Source organism: Schistocerca cancellata, chromosome 2 (genome assembly GCF_023864275.1).
Source record: "Schistocerca cancellata isolate TAMUIC-IGC-003103 chromosome 2, iqSchCanc2.1, whole genome shotgun sequence".
NCBI classification, from domain to species: domain Eukaryota; kingdom Metazoa; phylum Arthropoda; class Insecta; order Orthoptera; family Acrididae; genus Schistocerca; species Schistocerca cancellata.
In genome coordinates this window covers 436,932,593-436,946,080 of record NC_064627.1, presented here as the reverse complement: position 1 = coordinate 436,946,080, position 13,488 = coordinate 436,932,593, and the positions used below count along the sequence as shown (strand labels likewise).

At 45.2% G+C, this 13,488-nt stretch overlaps 1 protein-coding gene across 1 annotated transcript in view; it reads left to right on the top strand.

Moving 5' to 3' along the window:
* Nucleotides 1-13,488, top strand: part of LOC126154821 (G-protein coupled receptor GRL101-like) — a 354,933-nt gene that overhangs the window by 100,736 nt on the left and 240,709 nt on the right. The window contains exons 4-5 of the mRNA XM_049916187.1: nt 1,284-1,406; nt 6,148-6,246. Of these exons, the coding sequence (XP_049772144.1) occupies nt 1,284-1,406; nt 6,148-6,246 (222 nt within the window). The remainder of the gene's footprint in view (nt 1-1,283; nt 1,407-6,147; nt 6,247-13,488) is intronic.

The following is a 13,488-nucleotide window of genomic DNA, read 5'->3' as shown; positions in this document are numbered from 1 at the left end:
CGGGTAAATACAATATGCGCAAGAACCAAGAAGGGAGAAAAGGCTGGAAGATCAAGAACGAAGGGTTCGGATTAAAAAGGGTGCAAGGCAGTGGTGTAGCCTTTCGTCCCTAATGTTCAAACTATATATTGGAGAAACAATTAGAGAAATAAAAGAAAGATTCGAGAGTGGGATTAAAATTCAGGGTGAATGGTAGACCAAAAGCACATCCGGCACATTTCAGCACAATGTCTAATCGCAAATCGCAAGACGTTTAGCGCTGATTTGGGTCTGTTGATGAAACCTGGATCCATCATTACACACCAGAGCCAAACAGCAGTCAAAACAATCGACACAGGCTGGTGAAAGTGATTTTTTTTTTGTGGGAGGGAGGGGGGGGGGGAGTGAGTGGTTTCCCAAGGAATAATCCTCATGGATTACTTGGAAAAAGTCAGAACCATAATTGTACTCTACTGTGCTTCGCTGTTGGATTGTTTAACACTTGCGCTGGCTGAAAAAAGGCCAATGTTGGCTTGCAAAAATGTGCTCTTTCATCAGGATAATCCACCATCCCGCATAAATCTAGATAAAATGGTGAAAGTGCATGAACTGGGCGTTGAATTGGTTTCTCCTCCACCGTATATACCAGAGTTAGCCCAAAGTGACTTCTTTCTGTTTCCTAATCTGAAACTTTGGCTTGGTGGGGTGAAATTTTCATGAAATGAGAAAGTGATAGTTGCATTCAACGAGTATTTTTCAGAGTTCGACAGAATCTACTTTTCCGATGGAATGAAGCAGAAAGAGGATCGCTCAACTAAATATATAGCCTTCAAACAAGACTATGTCGAGAAGTAATGCGAGTTGCATACGAACAAACATTTTTCTTGGGTTTTTTACGAGACTTATAAAATCAGTTTTAAAATGCAGTATCAGTAAGGAAACATCTGTGAAGTAGAAATGTAATCTAGAGGATACATGCACGAAGGTACCATCTTGTAAGTGGTAACATTAAAATTTTTACATCGAGCGAGGTGGCGCAGTGGTTAAAACACTGGACCCGCATTCGGGAGGACGACGGTTCAAACCCGCGTCCGGCCATTCTGATTTAGGTTTTCCGCGATTTCCCTAAATCGCTTCAGGCATGGATGGTTCCTTTGGAAGGGCACGGCCGCCTTCCTTCCACATCCTTCCCTAATTTGATGGTACCGATGACCTCGCTGTTCGGTCCCCACCCCGGAAATCAAACAAACCAACCGACAATTTTACGATGCGACATTCGGTAAAACGTGTTATTTCTGTTGCAGCGCATCGGTCTTGCTGGAAGTCGGAGTTCCGCTGTGACAACGGAGAGTGCATTCGTCCTGGCTTCGTCTGCGACGGCGTCGTCGACTGCAAGGACGCCAGCGACGAGGCGCACTGTACGCCAGGTGAGGGTGACGAACACTCCGAATCGCTGGCGGCAGTGGCGCTGGACCTACGTACTGTGCAACACTAGATCTTGCTCTACTTTACGTGCCTAAGAATCGACACGCGCAAATCCTGTAAGCTGTTTCTGAAAACGACGCTCCTAATGGCCATTTCCTTCTGGGATTAGTCTTGCATGCCTTTTCGTTACACGAGTCCACTTCTTCGTTGGTCTTCTCCAACATATTTGACTATATGAAGGGCTTATTGTTGTGTTGGCAAAAGAGCCAACAGCGTGTTACTAGTTGAGGCCGAAATGCACGCGTTTTAGCTCACGCAGGCTGGCATGAGGAGGGAAGGACTATACTGACGTGAGGTCTGGAACATGACAAGGAATTAGAATTCAGAAAGCGGACGTAATTAGTTTGATACTTAGCTTTAATCCATTAATGATGAACGTCGCCCTTGACGGTACATGATTCACAATATTATCTGTTCAGAACACATTCTTGAAGAATATGGCGTCTTGCTAGGTCGTAGCAAATGACTCTCTGCAAATGAGAGCGTATGTAGACAGTGAACCATCGCTAGCAAAGTCGGCTGTGCCACTGGGGCGAGTGCTAGGGAGTTTCTCTAGACCTGCCATGTGGCGGCGCTCGGTCTGCACTCATGGATATTAGCGACACGCGGGTCCGACGTATACTAACGGACCGCGGCCGATTTAAAGGCTACCACCTAGCAAGTGTGGTGTCTGGCGGTGACACCACACTTATTTCAATAGTGGTACAAGTCCATTTTTGTTCATTCTGAGATACAGAGTCCTAAAGTTAAAAGAGCGCTGAAAAATCTGCAGTTGAGACACCAGAAATATTCAAGTATATACACTCCTGGAAATGGAAAACAGAACACATTGACACCGGTGTGTCAGACCCACCATACTTGCTCCGGACACTGCGAGAGAGCTGTACAAGCAATGATCACACGCACGGCACAGCGGACACACCAGGAACCGCGGTGTTGGCCGTCGAATGGCGCTAGCTGCGCAGCATTTGTGCACCGCCGCCGTCAGTGTCAGCCAGTTTGCCGTGGCATACGGAGCTCCATCGCAGTCTTTAACACTGGTAGCATGCCGCGACATCGTGGACGTGAACCGTATGTGCAGTTGACGGACTTTGAGCGAGGGCGTATAGTGGGCATGCGGGAGGCCGGGTGGACGTACCGCCGAATTGCTCAACACGTGGGGCGTGAGGTCTCCACAGTACATCGATGTTGTCGCCAGTGGTCGGCGGAAGGTGCACGTGCCCGTCGACCTGGGACCGGACCGCAGCGACGCACGGATGCACGCCAAGACCGTAGGATCCTACGCACCGCCACTTCCCAGCAAATTAGGGACACTGTTGCTCCTGGGGTATCGGCGAGGACCATTCGCAACCGTCTCCATGAAGCTGGGCTACGGTCCCGCACACCGTTAGGCCGTCTTCCGCTCACGCCCCAACATCGTGCAGCCCGCTTCCAGTGGTGTCGCGACAGGCGTGAATGGAGGGACGAATGGAGACGTGTCGTCTTCAGCGATGAGAGTCGCTTCTGCCTTGGTGCCAATGATGGTCGTATGCGTGTTTGGCGCCGTGCAGGTGAGCGCCACAATCAGGACTGCATACAACCGAGGCACACAGGGCCAACACCCGGCATCATGGTGTGGGGAGCGATCTCCTACACTGGCCGTACACCACTGGTGATCGTCGAGGGGACACTGAATAGTGCACGGTACATCCAAACCGTCATCGAACCCATCGTTCTACCATTCCTAGACCGGCAAGGGAACTTGCTGTTCCAACAGGACAATGCACGTCCGCATGTATCCCGTGCCACCCAACGTGCTCTAGAAGATGTAAGTCAACTACCCTGGCCAGCAAGATCTCCGGATCTGTCCCCCATTGAGCATGTTTGGGACTGGATGAAGCGTCGTCTCACGCGGTCTGCACGTCCAGCACGAACGCTGGTCCAACTGAGGCGCCAGGTGGAAATGGCATGGCAAGCCGTTCCACAGGACTACATCCAGCATCTCTACGATCGTCTCCATGGGAGAATAGCAGCCTGCATTGCTGCGAAAGGTGGATATACACTGTACTAGTGCCGACATTGTGCATGCTCTGTTGCCTGTGTCTATGTGCCTGTGGTTCTGTCAGTGTGATCATGTGATGTATCTGACCCCAGGAATGTGTCAATAAAGTTTCCCCTTCCTGGGACAATGAATTCACGGTGTTCTTATTTCAATTTCCAGGAGTGTATACTTGAATATTTCTGGTATCTCAAATGCAGATTTTTTTAGCGCTCTTTTAACTTTAGGACTCTGTATCTCAGAATGAACAAAAATAGACTTGTACTACTATTGAAATAAGCCCTTCATATGTAGGTCGGAACGCAGTAATTAGTTTTGGTAGGCATCCATTGCTCATTCGAAGGCAGTCTACCCGTATTATTTGATTTTTTCCCATTACTGGGGAGACTCTCAATTTCTTTGTTCGTTTTCATTGCGGGCGTGATCAACTGCGCTACAACTTTACTCTCGGAAACTACACTTCCATTGCTTTGATTTCTTTCCTGTCGTTGGTTCTTGAGATCCTAACTTTCCTGACATGCGTAAGAAATGGAACTACCATTGTCCTGTACAGTTTCATCTGAAATTTTCATCAGTGTATTCTAGTTTTGTTGCCATGAGGGATACATCGGTTCCCGTCGTACCACAGAGGTTAAGCACCTTTGTCAAAAGCAAGCGGCGTACTCGGACGGTCACCTATTCAAGTACGGGCTGCGCCAGAAGGTGCTTAACCTCTGTGGTATGAGGGGAACCAGTGTATTTCTCCTTTGCCTTTACGGCAGAGTGGACAAGCTGGAGTGGTGTCATCGAGTCCCTGATCGCCAGTTCTCTGTATCGATGTTTTGGACTCAGCTCCAAACCTATCGGTAGTGTCTTACGAAGTGAGGGCATGCGGTACTGTTCATGGCAAACCCCCTTGTTTCTCTTCTGCAGGCCGGCACCGTGGTTCACACTCTCCCTTCTTTCATCACCTCCAACACGAACGTGTCATTGCATCGTTCACACACCTATTGAGCTGACTTGGACTTAACAGATACGCTTACATACACAGCTCTCATATTTCACGAAGAAATGGTGCCTTCAGTCGCGAAGGACAAGGAAAACCTTTTCAATTAGTCAGCTGAACCTGCTCTTCGGGGTCTTCCAGCCACTCATGCCATACTTTTTTACCAGTGAGATATTCTTTGATGTTTTGGTTATATTCACGTGTGATATTACAACCGATGTAATTAAAGATTGATGTTTCTTCCGGACAACTGACGTATAGGCACCCTTTTCATTTTATTATTTGCTTTGTATTGAAGCCTGTAAGTTGGTTTGACTCTTGAGATCTGACAGATACACGATTTGCTTATGTTATGCAGGAGAGGCGGTAACATTCTGTTCATCGGTGAAGAGAAATGTAGTAACAGTTTAGGTTGTTCGATCTGAACACCTGCTGGCAGTATTATTTTCCAAATGGTTCAAATGGCTCTGAGCACTATGGGACTTTAACATCTTAGGTCATCAGTCCCCTAGAACTTAGAACTACTTAAACCTAACTAACCTAAGGACATCACACACATCCATGCCCGAGGCAGGATTCGAACCTGCGACCGTAGCAGTCCCGCGGTTCCGGACTGCAGCGCCTAGAACCGCACGGCCACCACGGCCGGCTATTCTTTTCCACTGCTCAGCCATGTCATCTAGGCAAAGAATGCTTGCATACTTGTGCACTATTTAAGGAACCATTTTCTTCATCTAAAGGTTGATATAATCGTAACTGATGTACATGATGATGGCAGCATGCTGCTGAAAAGCGCCATGTTAATTAAATTTAGTAAAGAAAGTAAGTGAAGTAGTAAATTATCTCATAAATTTAAAATACAGTTGCAGTGCTCAAAGCATTCTAAATAACGTGGATAAATTTGATACTTGATCACCCAGAATATTGAAATAAACAGTCTGCTTCATGTTGACGATAACTTTAATTAGTGACCCGAAGTCATGGCAAGAACAACACAAAAGTACCTCCAGCCTGAGACACACCCTGCACGCTGCTGGAAAAACACCTCATTTGGCCGTCGGCGCATTAGAGGCCTTTGCATCATTTGGAACACTACATACCCCCAGTCAGTTAACGTCCATTTTCTATGTTGTTTGACACACTGAAGGTGTGCAGCTTTGCGTCCGCCGTCAGAACTGGAAATTTGCGAGGTACCCGACTACAGATGTTCACTGAATGCAGTTCGCTTCGGAGTGCTCGCTCCTAAACTGTTCGTCCAAGTCAATTCATCACAATTACATACTGAATTTACTTAAATAAGTGTTTCCGTTAAACATCTACTTCAAATCTAAACCTAATATCAAACTTAGCTCTTCCATTTAAGTAAATCTTACAGCTTAATGAATTTCAAATCAACTCAGTACTTTAGATACTCATAATTCAGTGAAGCAGTGGTAGGGTCTACTATGAATATGACTTCTTTCTTAAAAAGTTTCAAGCACATGTGGAACACCACCTTCTGCCAGAATTTAGTATTAGTGAGTCTGTAATTGCGTAAATTTCTGTTAACTATGCACTGTGTTTTTCGTTGCTTTACAGTCTTTTGTGTTTATATATTAGATTTTTTTCAGTGAACGTAAATGTTTCTCTACTGTAAATGGTATGTCTCGCCTTCTTGCAGCTGAGTTCCGCATTTGTGGCGACGGAACGCGAGTCCACAAGTTCTTCTGGTGTGATGATTGGCCACACTGCCACGACAACCACGCCGACGAACTCAACTGTGAGTATCCGTAGGCTGTTGCTAGACGACCACCCAAGACCACCCGAGTATTCCTAGGAAGGTCGACACACGATGAGCACGTAACAGATTCCTCACATAATATAGCTTTATAAATATGGGTACTAGCGATTTTACTAAATTATTCATTTTGAAAGAATCATTTTTTGGCCTGCCATGAAGCAGTATTCCATTCTGTGCCATCTGGAATCCTTTGTTGACGTCGGGAATGTTAAATGGTAGCTGTTTGACTGGGAATTCCATTCTGTAACTTCCCGGCATTTGGTGAACTTTGAACATTTCCGTGGCTCCGAGTCTAACACTACACTGGTCAGCCACAACATTATGACCACGGACCTACTTTCGATACAAACACGTCCAAACGATAGCTGACAGCTAGTCAGATACAAACACGGTGCATGTACTATCAGCGAGCGTGCTGTCAGTGTGTAAAATGGGTAACGCACGTGATCCATCTGAGTTTGACCGAAGGCATAGTGTGATGGCCTGGAGGCTCGGATTGGCATTTCGAAAACTGCACGTGTCGGGTGTTCGAGGAGTGATGTGGTGAGTGTCATCAACAAGTGGCGAAACCAAGGTGAAACCACGTCCAGACATCGTGGAGTTGGGCACCCCACTTTACGGATGTCGGACATCGTAGGTTGGGCAGACTGGTAAAACAGGGCAATTGGTGAACTGTGACAGAACTAATATTAGACCTTAATTCTGGGCAGAGTGCAAGTTTGTCTGATCACACAGTGCACCGAACACTCCTAACGAAGGCTGTCCGCAGCCGACGACCGATGCGTGTGCCAATGTTAACACCACGACATCGGCAACTACGATTGAAGTGGGCACATGACCATCGGCACTGGGCGTTGGCGCAGTGGCACAGCGTTGCATCCCGAAACCTTAATCACGACAATGGGAGGGCGTGAATCCTTCGTCTTCCAGGGCAGCAGCTCCTTGACACCTGTACTGTGGAATGGAGATAAGCTGAGGGCGGCTCCATTATGATCTGGGGGAACATTCACGTGGGCATCTGTGGAGCCAGTAGAGCGCGTGCAAGGTACCATGACGGCCAAGGAGAATCGTAAACTGGTTGCACACAACGTACACGCCTTGATGACGACCATATTTCTCAACGGCAGTGGCATTTTTCAACAAGATAATGCACCATGTCACAAGGCCAGGAGAGTGATGGAGTGGTTCGAGGACCACAGTGGCGAGTTCCAACTGATGCACTGGCCCCCAACTCGCCAGATCTGAAACGATCGAACACATCTGGGATGTGACTGATGGTTCAAATGGCTCTGAGCACTATGGGACTTAACATCTGAGGTCATCAGTCCCCTAGACTTGGAACTACCTAAAACTAAGTAACCTAAGAACAGCATACACATCCATGCCCGAGGCAGGATTCGAACCTGCGACCGTAATAGCAGCGCCGTTCCCGATTGAAGCGCGTAGAACCGCTCGGTCGCAACGGCCAGCCTTTACGTTCACATAGAGCAGATCCGGATATTGTTATTTTACCTGCGGACAAGGGCAATGTTACCATTGCTTTAGACAAGCAGGATTACGGTCAAAAGATGCAGTGTTTCCTGTCTGATTCAGTGTATCGCAGGATCTGTGCTGACCTCACAAAAGGTGTTGAGAGAAAGACTGACAGCCTACTGAAGAAAAATTCATTATCCCAGGAGATATCAAGACTCTTAATTCGTATTTTGTGCTGTTCCCTCGAGGTTCTATTGTCTCCCTAAGGTCCACAAGGGAGGGGTTCCTCTTCGTCCGATTCTAAGTAGCATTTGTGCTCCGACATATTTTCTAACAAAGTACCTTACTAGTCTGTTGAGCCATATAGTAGGTCGATGTGAGCACCACATTAAGAACTCCACAGATTTCTTACGTCGATTAGAGGGAATGCGTTGGAATGACTCTGATGTTCTGGTAAACTTTGATGTGGGCTCTCTCTTCATTCGTGTTCCTCTGCCTGTTTCGTTTCGGTTGATTGCAGTTAGGTTTGGTGCTGAATTAACGAACCTATTTCGATATGTGTTGAGTTTCAGTTACTTTTTATGTAATGAGCAATATTACAAGCAGGCAGATGAGTTGCGATGAGAAGCCCGTAAACACCTATTACTGCCGACTTGTTTATGGAAACTTCGAGAGATGTGACCTGGGGACGGCGGCTTTGAAACCTGCGTGTTTTTTTCAGATATATAGATGATACTTCTGTTGGTTGGCCTCATGGAAGTTAGAATTTGAATGACTTCTCAGAGCACTTCTATTCAGCCCACCTGAATATTTGTTTCACGATGGACGTCTGGCCGTTTCCTTTCCTTGACGTGTTGATCAGGAGGAAGACTGATGGTACGTTGGCGTTTATAGGAAGCCTACTCACACTGACTATCTGAGGCTGACAGTTGCCACCATCCGGGTCAACGTGAAGCGTTACTTCTCGGATCCTGAGAGTCTGTGAGCTGAGTTGGCCCATCGTAAAGTCACCTTTCGTCAGAAGGGTTATGGTGAAAGACAGATCAGGCGTGATCTGCACAATCGGCTAAATGTGCACCAGGAGTGATGATGATAACGAGGTGACACCAAAGTCTGCGGCCTATTTGCCTTACGCAGGGAGCGTTTCCAACAGGATTTGTCGTATTTCGTGAAAATATGATGTGAAGTGTGTTTCTCGGCCACCATCTAGTATCCAAAAAACAGAGGTACAGATTTAATGCTACCTCACCCGTTTATTATTTAGTAATTTCACTATCGATAAAGTCTGACGTCGGTTAGCTTTGGTTTCTGACAGCGATAGTATTTACACTATGTGTGTTATCTTTCCGCAGTTTCTCTGAAAATCGAGGTGTTAAATTCCCTTGCACAGCGCTTACTTGATGCAGTTATGCCTTGAAATTGGAAGGATGTGCTCCCGTCGAAATATTGGCGGTTGATCGACGACGTCTTCCGGCTGCATTCCCGTAACCATTTCTTTATTCGTCGTGCACTGAGCTGAGATTTTGGAAGTAAATCATTTATAGAATGCAGATGCCATTCATGAATGGTAGTTTTATGTAATGCCTTACGCCATTGTCGTTAAATAATGTATTAATTAACGTATTGTATACCTCAATAATTACTGTACAATTTCCCTGTCATGAACACCTGTTTAAGTTTTGAACGATGAAGGTCTAGGTTAAGTTGCATTTAAAATTTAAGAAAATCGAAAGAAACACGACTGTCCTGAAGAAATAGAATAATACGGTAAACGTGTTTAGCATGCATGATTTTCAAGACTGAGTCATTACGTACGGCAGCCTTTAACCATTGTATGACGATACCTTTAAAGAGATTTAAATTATCTGTACACAATGTATTTATGATAACGCAGGCAGGCACTCCGTCTTCAGGCCACAAGCGGCCCATCGGGGCCATCCGACCGCCGTATCATCCTCACTGACGATGCGGATAGGAGGGGCGTGTGGTCAGCACACCACTCTCCCAGTCGTTGTGATGGTTTTCGTTGACCGGAGCCGCTACTGTTCGCTCGAGTAGCTCCTCAATTGGCATCACGAGGCTGAGTCCACCCATAAAAATGGCAACAGTGCATGGCGGCTCGGATGGTCACCCATCCAAGTGATGGCCACGCCCGACAGCGCTGAGCCTCGATGATCTGACGGGAACCGGTGTATGCACTGTATTTATGATAAAAACGTTAAAAATCATCTATGACTCAAGAAAAATTCAAATTTTGCAGGAATAGCTTTAAAAGGATAATTGAGATATTGTGTCTCCTCACTTACACTGGTGACGCCTATCAGTAAGCCTGCCTTTTACTGCCACCCAGAAAATCCATTATTTGAAGCACCTGCAGCTGCAAGGCAAGCTGAGAGTGACTCATTCAGCTGTTCGTACGTACCCAAGGATATCTTGGACCACGTTTATCGTATTGCTTCCCATATTAATTGAACGGTGCTGGAGGAGAGAACGATTCGAAAAAATGCCAAGGTTTTCGCTTTCAGAAATGGTTGTCGGCAGATGCACTTAATTATAGTCGTTTGTTCATTGTAAAATTATCTACCATGTTTCATGAATCTCTTGGGTAACGAAAATATTCTCTGTAGGAAGGAACATGAATCTTATGGCGAAACTTTTACCTTCTTCTTCGTATGATGACCCCTTTTCTCCATTTCCTCATGATGAGCGAATTGTGTCTTCAGTTCACTTCTTGTGTGCAGGTAAGTAATGTGTGTGTAGTGAGTTGCCAGTTCCGTTGCAGATCATGACAAAAGACCCATGGTATGAAGAGTAAAGACAACTGGAAAGAGGGAGAAGAGAGTGAGCCACGATACAATTTAGTGTAGGGAGGGAAGATCTAGAGCTGGAAGGACAGATAAATATCAGGGTGGATTTCGTTGGATGGGAAAACGAATCGGCTGTTGTTTCGTAGGGAGAGGATGTGGAGTTTATATAGGGTTAGTATTGGAGGAGCACCTCGCGACTGGAAATGTAGAGAGGAGACAATGACGTTATTGAAGTAGAGTTTGCAAATAGTATAGGATGTAAGTGGATAGTATGAACGAGCACGGTAAACGTACAAATGAGACAAAATGAACTGATGCGGAAGGCGAGGAAGAGTGCGTGGTATTAAATGATCTGTTGGAGCGGTAAGACTTTGATGGGGAGGATAGACTGGCTCAACATTTTGTTGTAGTGGATGGTAGTAGAGGTGTTCAATCCAAAAGCATGGCCAGTTATAGTTTCAGTGACTTAAGTCTTTTGTGAATTTTTTGATAGGTGATTAGTAGGTGACAAAAGATGTCTCTTGTTCGCTACCAGCCGAGCCTTAGAACAAGGTATTTCAGTGTGTTAGATAATTAAATAGGTTGGACATAAACAGTAAGGTAAAAGTGACGGACGTGGAAGCTGCGATTGGTTCGTTGTCTAATTATTGCTAAGTTCTGGAGGAATCGATTTAAAAGAATAACGGGTTGCATCAGTAGAGAACTGCTTGAAATTTCAAAGGGGTAGGAAAGCGGTGTCATCAGCATACTGGTGGAGGTGGACAGGTAGCTTGAGCTTGGGCACGCCAGCAGTGGAAACGATGTATAAGTGTGGAGGGAGGACATGGTCTTGGGCCACGTTTTCAGAGGGATTGAAGATGCGAGAGTTAGTGTTCTTGCTTGTGACAGATATTGGTCGGTTGTAAAGGGAGTACATAGTAAGGGAAACGTAATTAACTGGGAGTGAATACACTTAAGAGTCGTAGGCTGTTTCAAGATCAAGATATACAAAAACAATTTTTACTATTAAGCTCATCGGATAGGAGAAAGAAGAAGTAAAAGAGTTTGGACAATAGTCATATTGGTTTAACAGCTGGTTATGGATTTATTGCGGACGGATGTATTCAAAGACCTTACTAAACACTAAGATGAGACTAATTGGGCGGTACAAGAAAGTATCACCAGCGGGTGTGTCTATGTAAGGAGCAGAAGCAGTTTGGAGGTTTTTCACAGCTCGGAAAAGTAACTCGTTTTGAAGGGTCGCAAGGTTTATCATTAATTGCCGTGAAGGCGCATATATTTGTGTCCGAAAAACAGGCAACACACATATAAACATCTGTACGTTCATGGACGATAGGAAATACGGGGTAGTCGAAGAGTGTGAAGATATCGACGAGATATGTTGCATAAAGTGATTCGTTTGTTCAGATAGGAAGCGGGTTGTTGTTATGGAGAAGTTGGTAGTGAGGTACGGAAGTACCGTCAGTAATACGCGGGAGTATTTTCCATTACTTGGAGTTGTAAATGTGTAATTTAGAGCTAAGTCTGGCGCATGTTTCGCGCCAGCCCTGTAGTTTTTTAGCGGATAGTAAGTACCTGATGTATGTCTGTAACGTGTCGGTAACGTATGAGAGTATATTGATCAGGAGAAGGTAGACAGGACCGGTGTAATCGACAGGATTATCAAAGGAGTAGTAGGCTACAGCTTGTGGATGAAGGATTGGTTGGCTGGGAGGAATAGGATTTTTAGGAACATAGCAACATGGCTAAGCAGGGATGGCTAGAGGACAAATGTAAGGATGTAGAGGCGCATATCACTAGGAGTACGGGAAAATTAAAGAGACCTTTGGAGAAATCAAGAGCTCAGATGGAAACCCAGTTCTAAGCAAAGAAAAAGCAGAAAGGTGGAAAGAGTATATAGAGGGTTCTTGAGGACAATATTACAGAAATGGAAGAGAATGTAGATGAAGATGAAATGGGAGATATGATACTGCGTGAAGAGTTTGACAGAGCACTGAAAGACCTGAGTCGAAACAAGGCCCCGGGAGTAGACAACATTCCATTAGAACTACTGACAGCCTTGGGAAAGCCAGGCCTAACAAAACTCTACCATCTAGTGAGCAAGATGTATGAGAGAGGCGAAATACCCTCAGACTTCAAGAAGAATATAATAATTCCAATCCCAAAGAAAGCAGGTGTAGACATATGTGAAAATTACCGACTATCAGTTTAATAATACTAACGCGAATTCTTTACAGACGAATGGAAAAACTAGTAGAAGCCGACCTCGGGGAAGATCAGTTTGGATTCCGCAGAAATGTTGGAACACGTGAGGAAACACTGACCTTACGACTTGTCTTAGAAAATAGATTAAGGAAAGGCAAACCTACGTTTATAGCATTTGTAGACTTAGAGAAAGCTTTTGACAATGTTGACTGGAATACTCTCTTTCAAATTCTGAAGGTGGCTGGGGTAAAATACAGGGAGCGAAACGCTATTTACAATTTGTACAGAAACCAGGTGGCAGTTATAAGAGTCGACGGGCATGAAAGGGAAGCAGTTGTTGGGAAGGGAGTGAGACAGGGTTGTAGCCTCTCCCCGATGTTATTCAATCTGTATATTGAGCAAGCAGTAAAGGAAACAAAAGAAAAATTCGGAGTAGGTATTAAAAGCCATGGAGAAGAAATAAAAACTTTGAGGTTCGCCGATGACATTGTAATTCTGTCAGAGACAGCAAAGGACCTGGAAGAGCAGCTGACCGGAATGGACAGTGTCTTGAAAGGAGGATATAAGATGAACATCAACATAAGAAAAACGAGGATAATGGAATGTAGTCGAATTAAATCAGGTGATTCTGCGGCAAATAGATTAGGAAAAGAGACGCTTAAAGTAGTAAATGAGTTTTGCTATTTGGGGGGAAAAATAACTGATGATGGTCGAAGTAGAGAGGAATAAAATGTAG